We start from the raw sequence: 17914 nt of genomic DNA, 5'->3' as shown, positions 1-17914 counted from the left end.
GAATCAGCAGCTGTTGAAGACCTCAGCTTACTGGTGGAACCCTCCACCATGCACACTGGCCAGGACCATTCATTATTTCACATGCTGAGAACTCACAGTGCCTCATGGGAGAAGGTTCCTCTGTCCACCTCAGTCCTACCTGTCTTTAAGCAGTGCCACTGACTGGCCAATCGTTTAGTGCCACTTGTGATTTACAGTCATACAGCTGCTGAACTCAGATATTGAAATTCTGTCTATAAATGAAGGAGGTACATTAATTTAGAGGCTTGTTGGAACTCCTTTAATAATAATAATAATAATAATAATCATTCCTTACACTTATATAACGCTTTCCTGGACACTCCACTCAAAGCACTTTATAAGTAATGGGTACTCTCCTCCAACACTGCCAGTGTGTAACCCCCACCTGGATGACGCGAAGGCAGCCGTAGTTCGCACAGTATGCTTCCCACACACCAGATATCAGTGGGGAGGAGAACAGAGTGATGAAGCCAGTTCATAAATGGGGATTATCAGGAGGCCATGATTGGTAAATCCCAATGGGAAATTTGGCCAGGATGCCGAGGTTACATCCCTACTCTTTTTGAGAAACACCATTTTAATTACCACAGAGAGTCTGGACCTTGGTTTTATGTCTCATCCCAAGGATGAGACGTACTGTAGGCGTAGTTACATCCCAAGGTGTCTTTTTACAGTATAGTGTCCCCGTCACTATACTGGGGCATTAGGATCCACACAGACCACAGGGTGAGTACCCCCTCTAATACTGTTCCAGGAGCAACCTTAGCTTTCCCAGGAGGTCTCCATTCCAGGTAGTGACCAGGCTCACACTTTCTTACCTTCTGTCTATTGTGAGTTGCAGGGTCATATGGCTGCTGGCCAAACATGTTTAATGGTAGCTGAAAGATGTGTTTAATAAATGTAGAATAAGTATCACTGAGAAACAAGTATAGTTTAACAAATAACATTTATTAGACTTACGAACTGAGCGAATAAATATGTTGTCATACAGTGACTTCTAATGTCTGCAATTGTCATAAGGATGGTTCTTGATACTGTATATCCCAGAATTGCATAATCTTCTCTGAAATATTGTTCAACACAGCACAACAGAACACAACACAAGCAGTTAATGTCAGAAAGAAGTAAGAAAAAAACTACAGTTTTCTATGTTTGTATAATCTGAAAATATGATGTAAGCAAATAATAAATCATATTGAAATTAAAAGGGGATTCTCTTACATTGTGTTCTGTAAATTCAGAACCACTTTGAATATAAAAAAGGTGGAGGGGAGAAGCGAAAGGCATATTTGGTACAGTTTGCTACTTCTGTGTAAATTTCTTTTCAAAAGTATAGATGTGTTTACCCTTTACTCATTAAATGTTTTTTGGTATTTATTTCAGGTTTTATTAGGATAATATAACATTTTGGCAGAAAAACACAGAAGAGTAATCCATAACTTGAAGCTAAAATTGCAAATATTTCCACAGCTACTGTGAACTTACCAGGGGAGCTGATGTACGCTGGGATAAAGGTGATCCAGACAGCACAGAATATGAGCATGCTGAATGTAATGAACTTGGCTTCATTGAAGTTATCAGGTAGCTTTCTAGCGAAGAAGGCAAGCACAAAGCATATTGCAGAGAGGAATCCTATATATCCTAACACAGCCCAGAATGCACCTGCAGATCCAAGGTCACACTCCAGAATTATTTTTTCTTTATAGTATTTTACATTCTTATTTGGAAAAGGAGGTGTAATTGTCAACCAAAGAACACAAATCAAGACCTGTATGAGGGTAAAACCAAGAACACTTAAGCGCTGCTGTTTAGGCCCAAACAATTTCATAATATTATTCCCTGGCAGTGTAGCCCTAAAGGCCATTAACACCACTATTGTTTTCCCCAGAACACAAGAGATGCACAGGACAAATGTGATCCCAAATGCTGTGTGGCGCAACATACAGGACCAGTCTGAGGGCTGGCCAATGAAAGTAAGTGAACAGAGGAAACACAGAGTCAGTGAAAAGAGCAGAAGGAAACTCAGTTCAGAGTTATTGGCCTTTACTATTGGAGTAGACTTGTGATGGAAAAAAATAAGAGCTATCATAATGGTTATGCAGCTTCCCAAAACAGAAACAGTTGACAAAAGTACTCCCATTAGTTCTCCAAAAGACAAAAACTCAATGTTTTTTAAGACGCATTGAGTTCTTTGTTCATTTGATCTGTATTCCAAAGGACACGCACTGCACTCCACTGAATCTAAAAATCAAATACAAAAATATAAACTATATATTATAATGTCAAAACAGCCAAAACATTTACGCAATAATATCTAAGTCCTGTTTTTTAGCTTGTGTTGCAGAACATGACTATGCTATAGGGTTATTAATGTCTGAATATTATTTTATCTTGTCTTCAATCTTCATTTAGCAATCACAATTTAGTTCTTTATTCTAAGTAAAGTTTTTTTGATTAAATGCATGTAGCTCTATTTTACATTTCATAACTTGAATGTCATTTTGAAAACAAAATGCAGATAAAGAAGGTGGCAAGAGCCACAACAAGCTGTCTTTATCTTCAGGCTCAATTTAGATGTGGAATGAAGTGAAAAATAAATGTAAAATTCAGCATGTTAAAAGCAAAAAGAATTGAGCACAACAATAATGCATGAATGCCACCAAAGCAGAATTAAAGTGGATACAGATTCCTGATTATCTGATTATCTGTCTTACTGCTCAAGACCCAAAATCATGTTAGTTGTCATTATGAAGTATATTTCCTTACATTCATAGTGTATCTTACCTGTAATGTCACTGAACTCCCCCTCTGCACAGGGGATACAGACAAAGCAGCAGACTGGCTTCCCTTTCTCAATGGCCTTACGAGTCCCTGGAAGGCAGCTCTCACTGCAGACTGACTTTGGCACCTGGAAGAAAGCGATGTTGAGTTAGACCTGTTCACAGATGTATTTAAAGCAGCAGCAGGTGAGTTATAAATATGCCACAGCGGTACAAATCACTGCCCCCCCCACCCACCTTGGATTACATTTGTTACTAAAGCCTCATTTGTACACTGTATTTTGTGGCCATCTCTATCAAATGCTTGGGTTAACTAAGTGACATGAAGTAAGTGTCTTCTTCTTCTTCTTCTTCTTCTTCTTCTTCTTCGCATTTTCCCACTTATGTGGGGTCTGCTTGTTTGCACCGATTTTTCCACTTCGTACGGTCTGCGGCGTCTTGGCAGGTGACTTTTGTGAGGCATATGTCGTCTTTCAGCCGATCCAGCCAGCGCGTAAATGGTCGTCCACAGGGCCGGCGGCCTTCCACATTCAATTCGAGGGCGGTCTTTGCCATTGATGTGTCATTGCTGCGGAACATGTGTCCATACCATCGCAGGCACGATTACCTCATTTTCTCAGTGATTGGGGTGACTTTGAGTATTTTTCGCACCTCTTCATTCATGACATGGTCTAGTCTTGTCAAGCCGAGGGTCCATTGGAGCATCTTCATTTCCATCATATGGAGTGCCTGTTCATGTTTCTTTGTCGTTGGCCAGCATTCAGTTCCGTATAGGGCCACTGGTCTGATCACTGAGCGGTAGGCTTTGGATTTTAGGCGCAAAGGGATCTTCTTGTCACACAGTACTCCAGTGACCTGCCGCCATTTCATCCAAACGGCGCTGACTCACATCTTAGCACCTTGGAGGGTAGTGCAGTCGGAGTTGACACATAAGCCTAGGTACTTGAACTGGGTCACTTTGTTCAGTTGGACCCCACCAGCTGCGATTGTGCCATCGGTTTGATCACCGCATTCCAGGTACTCCGTCTTCTTGATGTTCAGTTTCATCCTGAATCATTCAAGGCACGTCTTCCACTCCTGTACTTGCTGTTCGAGGCTGTGTCACATTTCATTTGCTATCATAACATCGTCGGGATACAATAGCGTCCATGGATGCCTCATTTGGATATCTTTGGTCACCGTATCCATGCAAAGTATGAAGAGCTGAGGAGACAAGGCTGAGCCTTGGTGGACGCCAAACATTGATCGGGAAGGTGTCTGAGGTTCCAGCTGCGTAACGTACTGAGCTAGTGGCCTTTTGGTACAGGAGCCAAAATATCAAAATATCATCATACACTTACTTCAAAAAACATGAAGTAAGTGTATGATGAGCAAAATCAAGGATGCCAATGTCACCCTCAACATTCACTCTCTTGCTTCCTCTCTCATTATTAAAAATCCTGTTTAATGTCACAGTAGTTTGCATTTAAATTACTCACCTTATTTTGATCACCAGCCCAAACAGGATTTACGCCGTTCATTATAAACTGCCGTCCATCAGCTGAAGAGGCATCATATAGACCAATAATTTCAAAAGATGTGATTCCCTCCTTGTTCTGCTGCCAGTTTATTAATGAATATCGTGCAACTGGATCCCCATTTTCATCAAAATACACATCCTCTCCATCCTGGGTTGTGAAGTTCACTTTTGCCAAATGCTGTAGCACCTATCCACAAATAAGCACCATTAAAGTCTTTGTATATCATTTAACTTCTAATAATGTGAAAAATAACACATTTCTTTACCTGCCATGGTTTCACATCATTTTTATTGGCACATGGTTTGTTATCAAGTCCTTTCCCATGGTTGCATATGAACAGATTGTGCAGTGAATGAGCTACAGCATACACTGCTTTGTACACATTGTTTGATATCCTCAGTTCTGATACATCAGTGTATTCATTATTTATTTCCTCCAATGTCTCTTTTCCTGTGCATGTCTTCAGATTTGCACTACGGTGGGAAGTTAGGCTACAACTGAAAAAACTCTCCCAAAATTCATTTAAGCCAGTATTTCCAGGTGTATTAGAAGGACGAGCATTTAGAATGAATTCTTTCAGTCCTGGTATCTTTGCTTTTGGAATTGCAAAGCCAATTGCTCCACCCAGGACTTTATAACCTTCTTCAGAAGCGAGGTTGCTGTCTGTTATCCAGGATTCACTGCCTACCCACTGGAAGCCTGTGACATTCTGAATGAATAATTCATTGACTAATAATTCCATATCAGCATAAGATGTAAAAGCAACAATTACATTTGAAGTTGACTTTTTAACAATATCTACTACTTTAAGGAATTTCTCCCTTGGATCAGTTCTGTAAACTGCCTCTGAATACTCTATACAGATCCCTTCTTGCTGGGCCGCTAGTATAAAAGTATCCATTCCATTGTTGCCATAATCATTATCACTTCTAATGGCCCCAACCCAGGTCCATCCAAAGTGCTTCACAAGCTTTGCCAGGGCTCTGCTTTGGTAATAATCACTGGGAATTGTCCTGAAGAAGCTGGGGAACTCCTTTCTGTTACTGAGACAGGCACAGGTAGCAAAGTGACTTATCTGCAATAATGAAAAGGATGGAAAGTTGAAACATGAGACATGCATCTTACATTTCCAAGGAATATTTTATAAATTATTCTATGATTACAATAGATAGAAACACAAAATTACAAGGTTGGATTCCAACAAGGAGAGGCTATTTAGCCCATCCAGCTTATCTGATAGAAAGAAGATTACAGTAGTAGTATTTGTTCTACTTATCTGTTTCTATTCTTTCTATTATCCTTTTGCCTCATAACATCTCATGATACTTGTAACAATAATATGTATGATATTACGAACGTCATCCAAAAAGAGCAGAAAGTTGTATACAGATTGTACAAACACATTTTCCTTAATGTTTACGCATAAAGTAGAAATTCATTCTCACCACTGGCATGTGAAAGGGTCCAACAGTTGCTGCTATTCCTATTGTTGGCGTTGAACTAGAGTGTCCTATGATGGCGTGAACCGTTGATGGTTTGTTGCAAGACTGATTAGAAAGAATGTTTTCATTCTCATTCATTAAATCTAAAGATGCTTTTATACTCAGTGGTACAGAGCGACAAGTATCATATATCTTATAACCCAGAGACACATCAGGAAGAATATCAGAACTGTTATTTATTTCTTCAATGGCAAAGATCATAGTTTTAGCAGACTGTAATTCTCCAAGACTTAAGCTGAAATGAAAACATATTCTCAAACTTACAAAGTGCAATATTAACAATTGCCATCATTTCTGGAATAGGACTAACATGTATCTGACAACTTTATCACCTTTGTCTTAATTTCTTGAGAAGAACAGAAATGTAGGTGACATATGTATCAAATATTGTTTTGCTTTGCTCACACTCACATAAAATTACACTTTCACACACACACATACAGTATATGACTTATCTCTATGATTAGAAAGAATGTTTTCATTCTCATTCATTAAATCTAAAGATGCTTTTATAGACAGTAGTACAGAGCGACAAGTATCATATATCTTATAACCCTGAGACACATCAGGAAGAACATCAGAACTGTTATTTATTTCTTCAATGGCAAAGATCATAGTTTGAGCAGATCGTACTTCTTCAAGATTCAAGCTGAAAGGAAAATGCATTCTCAAAATTACAAACTTTAATATTAACAAATGTATTTTTGTACTATTGTGCTGTTTTTCCCACACTCACATAAAATTACACTTTCACACACAAATATATGACATTATATCTCAGTGTATTTTAGATATTTTTCATGAGGAAGAGATGACTTACCTTGCACATCTGATATGCCCCGGGATGTTTGTAAATGTCAGGCTTTTAATATCAGTGTTTTTATGCAATGAAAATATACCTCCGATTATAATGTCCCCTTCTTTAGAAAACTGAGGACGTTCTTGTGTGCCGTATGGCTGACAAACAGGTTTTGCAGCATTTATGAAAAAAGCAATTGTTAATGTCGCAAGCAACATTGCAAACTGTCTTTTCATTATTGCTCAGAGCTTAAGCACATTAACTGAAGGCTATTATATACTAAAACTCAAATCCTTAGAGCTTTACATGAAGCACTATTCAAACTTACACCAACACACCTGTTCTTAGGCGTGGGCTCAGGTGATTTTGTCTGCCTGGGGAGATGACAGAATACAACAGCTCTCTTGTGAGTCTGAACCAGTAGAAGCATTTGCCTCTAATTGTTTATTGACAATCATGATATGTGCTTTAGTCTTATGAAATTGTAATTGAATTTATTTTCATTGGTGGTTTTGTTTGTGGCATGGAAAAACAATAACAGTTATACAAAGACAGAGAAAAAATCTCACAGAGAAAAATTCAGAATTCACAGTATGAAGTGCGTCTATTTCAAAACAATTGACTACCAACATCCTTTATGGGAAGTGCATAAGATTCTCTTCTGGTCATCTGTTGTTTGTATTTAGCAGTTTCCTGAAAGTGTCATGATCTTCATCCCTCCTCTAGAGGGAGCTCTGACCCTTTCGTGTTTAGTTTCTTTATCACGTACACCTGTCTCTGGATTCACTGTTATTATTTAAACCCAGTGCTCCAGAAGCTCGGGGCTCTGCATTGGAAGACGGACGCATCAAGCATCAGGCATCAAGTCGCCCTACGTCCACAGCTTGAGGGCAGAGGCTTCCGATTGGTGTCCTGACCAAGCTGAGTCCGGGGCTCGGAGCTCCTGGCCTCGTCAATCAGTTTTTAATTCCTAGTTGTCCCTGTTCCTGTTTTTAATCGTCTTGTCTTGGATGGATCGCTTGGTTTTGGTTTTTGGACTGCGATAAAACTAGATAAAACTTTATCTGGTTTTATTATTTATGCATTATATACATCTTTCTTTTGCATATTGATAGCATTTTAGTGTATTTTTTTAATACTTGATTGTTGTTTTTTAAATGCTAAAGCATACAAAACACAAACACCCAACTCCCATCATAAATAACTGTATTCTGTTAGGTACATTTCCTTTAAGAATATTTTACATTAAATGTATTTCAACTCATTTTACTTCTTTATTTGCACTATTTTTAAGAATGAAACTTTGTCTATTATTGTCTTTGTCTATTATTGCCTATTATTGAGAGGAAAGACATGCATTTCTGATATTAAGGACAAAATTATCCTTTAACGGATTTTTTCCCTTAAATCAGATCTCCCTTAAAGTAAGTAGTAAACCAAGAGTTTACTATATATACAATATTTAAATATATAAGTATATTTAATTTATATGAACAAGTAATATGTTTATTCCATGCTGAAAAAAAGAAGAAAGAAAACACAACGTTTCGGCCGTGGAGCCTTCTTCAGGTGTGAGAAAGACAAGGCAGTAAGCAAAGGTAATGTAGTGGGAGAACAAAAGCTGGGAGAAAGGAGGAGCGAGAGGCGGGAGCAGGGGACAGAAAGAGAAGCCAATCAAGAGGTGTGAAGTCACAGTTTTCTTTCTTCTCTTTTCAGTATGGAATAAACCTATTACTTGTTCCTTTGCAGCCTACGCATGCTGACGCAACTACCCACCTGAACTATTTAATTTTTATGTTGAATATTGCAGATATGCTATTAAGGTCTTTTTAAGTATCCTGAAAATTAAAAGAGCAGCTAGGAATACTACTATCAATAAGAAAATTGAATTGCAAATCATGGAAAATAAAGTGTTTAAATGTGAGTTATATAGGACAGAGTGAAAGGAATTACTAGAAAAATGTCAAAATGTATGAAAAGTTATTTTTCAGATAATGTTCTTCAACTGAAAAAAAGTCTATACTGTATGTTTCTCTTTTTTTATCATATTTAGAATGGAATAAAATGAAATGCAGGTACTGTAGTTTTTTTATTTGTGCAGGATCGTTCCTTAAAAATGCTTTATAATTCAAACACTTTAACTTAACACTTTAGTCTGAATAGGAGTGTATGGAAACGGGGCTGCATTCTGGGTACACTGCCTGTCAGAGGGCTGAACGACCTAATAAAAACAAGTACAGTAAGGTGCCATAGTACATTTGGACACACTTTTAATTTAGAAGCTTGTTAAGGTTGAACAATTTAATGTACAGTAAAACATGAGTGCTGACTGGTGTGGAAAATCCGGGAGTTGTGTGCCTGTAAAGTAGAAGCACCTGAAGTGCACAGCTCTCTGCAGTGCTTTTACTCTCAGTGAGTCTTTTAAAGAACTGTTTCAATAAATAACACTGCAAAAACTGTAGATGACTGTTAGTTGTTGATTATTTTTATTTAATTATTTTTAGGAGTCTTTTAAAGAAATAAAAAGACTCAATAAATAACACTGCAAAAAACTGTAGATGACTGTTAATTGTTGATTATTTGTATTTTATTTTTTTTATAATTGAATCTTAAAGAAGACATTTTTGTTTTTTTCTGAAATTCTTGTAAATTAATGTTTTTTGCCATGTTTTGTATTGAAATTTGATTTTTTAATTCAAACAGTATCATATCTTTGGAATGTATTGGATTTTATTTTGGTTATAAACATACAGTTTCAAGCACAGGGCAGTCTAGGTTTGGTGGCAGAAAGAATATTGAGACAAAGCTGCACGTATGTCATTCAAAAGCACAATGCGAATGATAGCAAACATATCATTATATTTTTATTTCAATATATTACTTCATATATTTTGTGGCTGACCACTGACAAGCATGTACAATTGAGAAATAACCTGTCCTAAATTAAGAAATGTTGTATATTTATAAGTTGCATGAAAAAAAAAGTAAATTTACAGTGATTGAGAACTACTGTACATGTATTTGGCATGTCAGTTATAACTACAACAAGATCTCTTTCCAAATGTTAGGATTCAAAGCATGTTCAAAACAAGCATAGCAAATTTCTAAGCCTCAATACTCCACTCATATTATGGACAGTACACATGCAGAAGATATTATAGTGATTTTGAGGGAATTTTACCCATTAAGTGTTTTTTGGTATTTTGTTCCGGTTTTAACAAAATTATGTAACATTTTGGCATAAAAATACAGAAAAGTAGCCCATAACTTGAAGCTAAAATAGCAAATATTTCCACAGCTACTGTAAATTTCCCTGGAGAGCTGATATAAGCTGGGATAAAGGTGATCCAGACTGCACAGAATATGAGCATGCTGAATGTAATGAATTTGGCTTCATTGAATTTATCAGGTAGATTCCGAGCCAGGAAAGCGAGCACAAAGCACATGGCAGAGAGGAATCCTATATACCCTAACACAGCCCAGAATGCACCTGCAGATCCCAGGTCACACTCCAGAATAATCCTCTCTACATAGTATTTTGTGTTCTTGTTGGGAAAAGGAGGTGATATTATCAACCAAAGAATACATATCAATACCTGTACTACTGTGAAACCAAGAACACTTAACCTCTGCTGTGTGGTGCCAAACCATTTCATGATGTTATTGCCAGGCAGTTTAGCCCTAAAGGCCATTAACACCACTATTGTTTTCCCCAGAACACAAGAGATGCACAGGACAAATGTGATCCCAAATGCTGTGTGACGCAACATACAGGACCAGTCAGAGGGCTGGCCGATGAAAGTAAGTGCACAGAGGAAACACAGTGTCAATGAAAAGAGCAGAAGGAAACTCAGTTCAGAGTTATTGGCTTTAACAATTGGAGTAGATCTGTGGTGGAAAAAAATAAGAGCTATCACAATGGTTATGCTGCTTCCCAAAACAGAACAAGTAACTAGAAGTACTCCCATTAATTCTCCAAAAGATAAAAACTCAATGTTTTTTAAGACACATTGAGATCTTTGTTCATTCGATCTGTACTCCAAAGGACACGCAGTGCACTCCACTGAATCTAAAAAGCAAATACAAAATACCATATTTTTATATTTCTTTATCATCTAAATCCACTTGCATATGTATTAGATACTATATATATATTCATGTTAATTATATTTATCATGTAAAAACAGCCAAAACATTTTATGTAATCATATCTAAGTCCTGTTTTTTAGCTTGTGTTGCAGCACATGACTATACTATAATGTTAATAATGTCTGAATATTATTTTATCTTTTTTTCATACATTAGTTGAGTAATCAAAATTCAGGAATCCATGTGAATAAAATAGTTCCTAGAATTACACAGATATGAAGGAGAATATATGACAGAGAAATTGCAGAATTTTACAGGTTCCTCTTACATTTTACCTAAGTACAGATGTTTATTTTAAGTAAAGCTTTGTTGGATTAAATACAAGGAGCTGTAAATTACATTTCATAACTCAAATTATTTTCTACTGAAAACAAAATACAAATAAAGAAGTTGGCAGGCGACGCTTTATTAACCTTCAGGCTCAGTTTAGATGTGGAATGAAGTGAAAAATAAATGCAGTCTTCAGTACGAGAAAAGCAAAAGGAAATGAGCCCAGCATTATTGCATAAAAAGGAACAACTAAAGATTTATTCCATGCTGAAAAGAGAAGAAAAGAAAAACAACGTTTCAGCTGTGGAGCCTTCCTCAAAATATTGTGTTTCTTTTCTTGTTTTCAGCTTGGAATAAACCTTTACTTGTTCCTCTGCAGCCTACACATGTTGACACAGCTACCTACTTGAGCTACAGTATTGCATAAATGCCATCAAGGCAGAATTAAAAGTGTTTAAAGACAGATGGTCTGACTACAGTACCTGTCTCACTGCTCCCAAGCCAAAATCACATTAGTTGTCATTATGAAGTATATTTCCTTAGATTCATATATTACCTGTAGTGTTGCTGAACTCTCCCTCTGCACAGGGGATGCAGACAAAGCAGCAGACTGGCTTCCCTTTCTCAATGGCCTTACGAGTCCCTGGAAGGCAGCTCTCACTGCAGACTGACTTTGGCACCTGGAAGAAAGCAAAGTTGAGTTAGACCTGTTCACAGATGTATTTAAAGCAACAACAGGTGAGTTATAAATATGCCACAGGGGTACAAAGCACTGCCCCCCCCCCCACACACCTTGGAATACATTTGTTACAAAAGCCTCATTTGTACACCATGGCCATCTGTATCAAAGGATTGGGTTAACTACTGTAAGTGACATGAAGTAAGTGTATGATGTGCAAAATCAAGAATGCCAATGTCACCCCTAACATTCACTCTCTTGCTTCCTCTCTCATTATAAAAGTCCTGTTTAATGTCACAGTAGTATGAATTTGAATTTCTCACCTTATTCTGATCACCAGCCCAAACTGGATTGACGCCATTCATTATAATCTGCTGTCCTTCAGCTGAAGAGGCATCATATAGACCAATAATTTCAAAAGCTGTGATTCCCTCCTTGTTCTGCTGCCAGTTTACTAATGAATATCGTGCAACTGGATCTCCATTTTCATCAAAATGCACATTCTCTCCATTGCGGGTTGTGAAGTTTACTTTCGCCAAATGCTGTAGCACCTATCCATAAATAATCATCATTAGAGTCTTTGTATTGCATTTAACTTCTAATAATGTGAAAAATAACACATTTCTTTACCTGCCATGGTTTCACATCATTTTTATTGGCACATGGTTTGTTATCAAGTCCTTTCCCATGGTTGCATATGAACAGATTGTGCAGTGAATGAGCTACAGCATACACTGCTTTGTACACATTGTTTGATATCCTCAGTTCTGAAACATCAGTGTATTCATTATTTATTTCCTCCAATGTCTCGTTTCCTGTACATGGCTTAAAATTTTCATCATTTTCGAAAGTTAGGCTACAACTGAAAAAACTCTCCCAGAATTCATTTAAGCCAGTATTTCCAGGTGTATTAGAAGGACGAGCATTTAGAATGAATTCTTTCAGTCCTGGTATCTTTGTATTTGGAATTGCAAATCCAATGGCTCCACCCAGGACTTTATAACCTTCTTTTGAAGCGACGTTGCTGTGTGTAATCCACGATTCACTGCCCACCCACTGTAAACCTGTTACATTCTGATTGAATAATTCATTGACTAATAATTCCATATCAGCATAAATTGTGAAAGCAACAATTACTCTTGAAGTTGACTTTTTCACAATATCTACAACTTTAAGAAACTTCTCTCTAGGATCAGATCTGAAAATGGCCTCTGAATATTCAATACAGATCCCCTCCTCCTGTGCAGCTTGTACAAAAGTTTCCATCCCACTGTTGCCATAGGCATCATTACTTCTAATGGCCCCAACCCAAGTCCAATCAAAGTGCTTCACAAGCTTTGCCAGGGCTCTGCTTTGGTAATAATCACTGGGAATTGTCCTGAAAAAGCTGGGGAACTCCTTTTTGTTACTGAGACAGGCACATGAAGCAAAATGACTGATCTGCAATAATGAAAAGGAAGTAAAGTTAAAACATGAGACATGCATTTTACATTTCGAAGGAATATTTTATAAATTATTTATTATGATTTCAATTGATAGAAACATTAAATTACAAGGTTGGATTCCAACAAGGAGAGGCTATTTAGCCCATACAGCTTATCTGATAGAAAGATTACAACAGTAGTATTTGTTCTACTTATCTTTTTCTCTGTTTATCTGTTTCTACCTATCTTTCTATTATCTGTTTGCCTCATAACATTTAATGATACTTGTAACAATAATATGTATTATATTAAGAACATCATCCCAAAAATAATAATATAATAATCGCTGGGAATTGTCCTGAAAAGGCTGGGGAACTCCTTTCTGTTACTGAGGCAGGCAAAGAAAGCAAAGTAACTAATCTGAAGCAAAGAAAGTTGTGGTAAAATAAAGGGAAAGATCTATCTTTGTTAATTTCAAACATGATGATATAGAAAATATCTTCAAAATTAAATTGTAAAAATACAAAAAAGAAAATCAGAACAATTTGAAACTCACATATTAAACTCAACACATATATCTGTTATTAGTTTAAAATCAATTTATTAACAAGTACATCTTGCCTGTTAATTGATTCTATAAATGGCAATTCCTTAAAGATTGTTAATTTTTAATAAAAGGAGCTAAAATGAAAATGTGAGACATATATTCTACATTTGCAAGTGATCTTTTTCAAATTATTTTGTGAGATGATATTGATTGATGGTCACATAAAATTGCAAAAAAAAGTCTCCAACAAGCAGAGGTAGAATTGGTAGAATGAACATTACAGTGGGTTGAGATTTGGAAATATTTTTACCTTTTACATTTTAAATTTATCAAGAAACATTTAAGATTATTTTATTATCTGTTTGCTTCACAACTTTTCATGATACCTGTAACAATAATAACTGTATTACTAACAACAATAAAGACAAGTTCAGAATGTTGTCTACAGGTTGCAAAAAGTCTGTTAATGTTAATTGGGAAACATACTGTAGAGTTTAAAGAGACTACCATTGAGATAGATGGAGGTATTGAAGTACAGCAGGTCACATTTTCATCTTATAAGCATCTTTATAAAAGCAATAAAAATGCAAACATCACAGATTTGTAGTTACAACAGATGTTTAGTTTAAGTTTGTTTATACTTACAGGTTTAGCATCTAAATCACCACAAAAAAAGAATCATTCCACAGTAAATGATCAGATAGACTCCAAGGAATGGGCTACATGTAGAGTACCTAGTCTTTTTTAGTTTTGAACTCAAAAGGCACTGAAAACGGGAACATGCATCTAAAACTGAGAGCAGAATCAATTGAGCATAGAGAACATTTTTAGCTAGATGGGCTAAACAGCACCCTTTGTTTGCAACCTTTCTTGGTTTGAGAACAACAATAATTTTCTTCATCATCATTAGACAATATCAGTAAAAACAAAAACATTTTGTTTTACTCAGATTTTCCTCATTGTTTAAGAATTAAGAAATTAATTCTCACCACTGGCATGTGAAAGGGTCCAACAGTTGCTGCTATTCCTATTGTTGGTGTCGAGCTAGAATGTCCTATGATGGCGTGAACAGTTGATGCTTTGTCACAAGACTGATTAGAAAGATTTTTTTCATTTCCATTCATTAAATCTAAAGATGCTTTTATAGACAGTGGTACAGAACGACAAGTATCATATATCTTATAACCCAGAGACACATCAGGAAGAACATCAGAACTGTTATTTACTTCTTCAATGGCAAAGATCATAGTTTGAGCAGACCGTAATTCTCCAAGACTTAAGCTAAAAGGAAAATGACAGCAAATATTAGCAAGTGTAAGCATTGCTGTAAAATAACTGATATTATTCTGAGAAATGAATCAACTTTGTCTTCATTTAGTGGGAAGAACTGATATCATTCTTACACATTTCAACTATTGTGCTACTTTGCTCACAATCATATTAAATTACTTTCACGCTCACATACTATATATACAGTAACATATTATTTCTCAGTGGATGATCTTAAGCATTTCATTTTTTTGTTTTCTGAGCAAGTGATGACTTACCTTTCACATCTGATATTCCCTGGGATGTTTGTAAATGTCAGGCTTTTAATATCAGTGTTTTTATGCATTCCAAATATACCTCCGATTAGAATGTCCCCTTCTTTTGAAAACTGAGGATGTTCTTGTGTGCCGTAAGGCTGACAAACTGGGTTTGCAGCATTTATGAACAAAGCAAATGATAATGTTACAGGCAACATTGCAAACCGTCTTCTTCTTATTGTTCAGAGCTCATGCACATTAACTGAAGGCTATTATATACTGAAACTCAAATCCTTAGAGCTTAGCATGAAGCACTAATCAAACTTACACTAATACTCCAATTCTTAGGTGTGGGCTCAAGTGACATTATCTGCCTGGGGAGAAGACAAACCACAAAACTCTCTAGTGGGTCTGAACCAGTAGAAGTATTTGTCTCTAATTGTTGATTTATATCATGCTATGTGCTTCAGTCTTCTGGAAATGGTAATTTAATTTATTTGCATTGTTGGTTTTGTTTTTGGGAAAACTTTCAGAATACACTGTATGAGGTGCATCTCTTTCAATGTAATTGGCTACCAACACCCTTCATGATGTGACAAGTGGAAGGGATTTCCCACTGTGCACCACTAGAGGGCCATCTCACTGTCCCCTCTCTATCTACAGTAATTCCTCATAAGATTGTACTGTATATCAGCACCACCTGGGGTTTTCATTAGAAACCCTATATTACATTCTCACACGATCTCCCCGTGTTCGCTTCAGAACCATGGCACCAGCTGAAAGGCTGCAGAAGCCCTTTTTCTTCAGAGAAATCTTCACACTCGAGTAGATTCTCGCTACTAATTATTTCCTTGCAGGCTGAAAGAACGCAAATTCCTGGTGACTACGCATTGGCTCTCTACCTCGACCAGAGGTATTGAACTGCCGCCGGTGAAAAGGCAGCCAGGAATTCCACACTGTTACAATGGAAGTGGATTAAAGTCTCTTCCAATCATTTTGCAGTTTTATGAAAGGGCTTTTACAATGACAATACTGAATTGGTGTCTTAATGCTTTGTGTTACTTTATTATCCCAGATGGGGAAATTTGCTTTGCAGGCAGTTAAAAGACATACAGTACAGTAACACAATACTTTGAACACAACATGAACCCATTAACAATAAGATATATGTATTATGAGAATGAAAAAATAATATACAGGGAATTAAGCAGGCTAATAGCTATGGTGATAAAAGATAACTTTGTTCTATTGTATTTAAACCTACTGTAGGTAGTCTAAATCAATGCCCAGATGGAAGGAGGTCAAATTCACTGTACAAGGGGTGGTCATGACAGTTATATTATATTGGAGCTTCTCGTTGAGAGACTCCATCTTTAAGGATCTGGAGCTGTCGACAATCCGTCATTTGACAAGCAACAGCTGTGGGTAATCTTACAGCAGTATTAGAAATAGGATTCACCTGCCTGCCTCCAGAGTGTCAGACAGGAGAGCTGGCAGGACACACAGAAGAAGCACAAGAGTGCTCTCCTGTCGCATATGCTGTGAGGTTGATCGTAGGTTTGAAGAAGCTGGCATTCAGCAAGGTTGTCCCCTGCGTGTGAATGAAAAGCAGATGGAATTCAGCCAGGCTGACCACTACATGTTGTGATCTGGGAGGCTAGCAGGCAAAACAATACAAGTTACTCATCACTTTCCTTGGAACGGACCGGAGAAAAAGTGTCAGTTCCGGAGGGAATTGGAAGTTTAAAAGTCCTGTTGTAAGACTTTAAAGCTAGCCTGTTCTAAAGGCAGGGCTTTTAAACTCCCGATTCCCACTGGAATGTCTGTGGAACTGCGTGCCTGCCTGTGTGATTACAATGTAATCAATTGTAATTTACATGCTACACCATGTGCTGCACCCTGAAGCTCCATGATTGGCAGAATTGCAAAGGCAATGGCGTATGCCAACTCAATGTTGATGAGCAGACTGATGGTGCTGGCAGCTGCAATGGTTGTTGCAGAGCACAGTCTTAATGTGTACTGAACGTCTGTGGGATGTGAAATGCCGCCAGTGGGGTGATACTGTATAATGGACACCCACCAGCCATACAGTACCTTGATGGTGCAATGTGCACTCTGTGGATCAGAGCTTCTCATCCTGCCACCCTTCCAATTCTTTGTAGAATTAAATGGGAAATTGATAATCCATTTGATGAGCGATATATTGTTATAGAGCTACTTGGAACAAGTCTTCAAGGGACTGCTAGAGCCACAAGTTGTGCATTGATAAAATTAAGTTTGTACTCCACAGAAATCATGCTGTCAAACATCGTGCCCAAATGCATATTTTTTCAAGGTTACAATGAGCATATTCATAAACACAATGCTCTTTGTGCTTCTAAATTCTTTTATTTACAAACATTACATGATGAAGGTGCAGTGTCAATCTTTTCTTCAAATGATCATTCCAAAGTCAAACAAACGAGAACAACACAATAGCCACCAACAGTAATGCAGAAGTCAAGTGAAGGCAAGATGCACACAAACGGGTGCTTGTCAGAAAGTACAAATAATTAAAAATGAACTTCTGGAAAGCCATGCTTCTGTATTTGGGTCATGGTTGGGTCATGGTTGAATGCCCATGATGACACTATTAAAGTACATGAGGAAAAAAATAAATATACTAAATAAGTGCTATATATCATAACAATTGAAATA

General features: G+C 37.1%; 2 protein-coding genes across 2 annotated transcripts; both read right to left on the bottom strand.

Moving 5' to 3' along the window:
- Nucleotides 1-1363: 1363 nt before the first annotated feature.
- LOC148837071 (extracellular calcium-sensing receptor-like) lies at nucleotides 1364-6840 on the bottom strand. The gene is made up of 6 exons (XM_088914559.1): nucleotides 6644-6840; nucleotides 5767-6058; nucleotides 4587-5396; nucleotides 4280-4507; nucleotides 2806-2929; nucleotides 1364-2262 (listed from the first exon to the last, which is right to left on the bottom strand). Exons 1-6 carry the CDS (start codon nucleotides 6838-6840, stop codon nucleotides 1364-1366), a joined length of 2550 nt encoding a protein of 849 aa, XP_088770685.1.
- A 2937-nt stretch (nucleotides 6841-9777) lies between these two features.
- LOC148837070 (extracellular calcium-sensing receptor-like) lies at nucleotides 9778-15396 on the bottom strand. Its single transcript, XM_088914685.1, has 6 exons — nucleotides 15239-15396; nucleotides 14681-14972; nucleotides 12351-13160; nucleotides 12044-12271; nucleotides 11598-11721; nucleotides 9778-10691 (listed from the first exon to the last, which is right to left on the bottom strand). The coding sequence occupies exons 1-6, from the start codon at nucleotides 15304-15306 to the stop codon at nucleotides 9778-9780; spliced, it is 2436 nt and encodes an 811-aa protein (XP_088770811.1). The 5' UTR covers nucleotides 15307-15396.
- Between the last annotated feature and the right edge of the window lie 2518 nt (nucleotides 15397-17914).

The sequence above is a fragment of the Atractosteus spatula genome, chromosome 4, assembly GCF_055471065.1.
Source record: "Atractosteus spatula isolate fAtrSpa1 chromosome 4, fAtrSpa1.hap1, whole genome shotgun sequence".
NCBI lineage: Eukaryota > Metazoa > Chordata > Actinopteri > Semionotiformes > Lepisosteidae > Atractosteus > Atractosteus spatula.
This window is presented reverse-complemented; position numbering and strand designations above follow the sequence as displayed.

Excerpts from the sequence above, each read along its gene's own strand:
- LOC148837071 (XM_088914559.1), bottom strand. The coding sequence starts at position 6,840 with ATGTTGCTTGCGACATTAACAATTGCTTTTTTCATAAATGCTGCAAAA. Across the intron at positions 5,397-5,766 it reads GACCCTTTCACATGCCAGTG|ATAAGTCACTTTGCTACCTG; the intron begins GTGAGAATGAAT and ends TCATTATTGCAG. Across the intron at positions 4,508-4,586 it reads ATGATGTGAAACCATGGCAG|GTGCTACAGCATTTGGCAAA; the intron begins GTAAAGAAATGT and ends ATTTGTGGATAG.
- LOC148837070 (XM_088914685.1), bottom strand. The coding sequence starts at position 15,306 with ATGCATAAAAACACTGATATTAAAAGCCTGACATTTACAAACATCCCA. Across the intron at positions 12,272-12,350 it reads ATGATGTGAAACCATGGCAG|GTGCTACAGCATTTGGCGAA; the intron begins GTAAAGAAATGT and ends ATTTATGGATAG. Across the intron at positions 11,722-12,043 it reads GGGCTGGTGATCAGAATAAG|GTGCCAAAGTCAGTCTGCAG; the intron begins GTGAGAAATTCA and ends GCTTTCTTCCAG.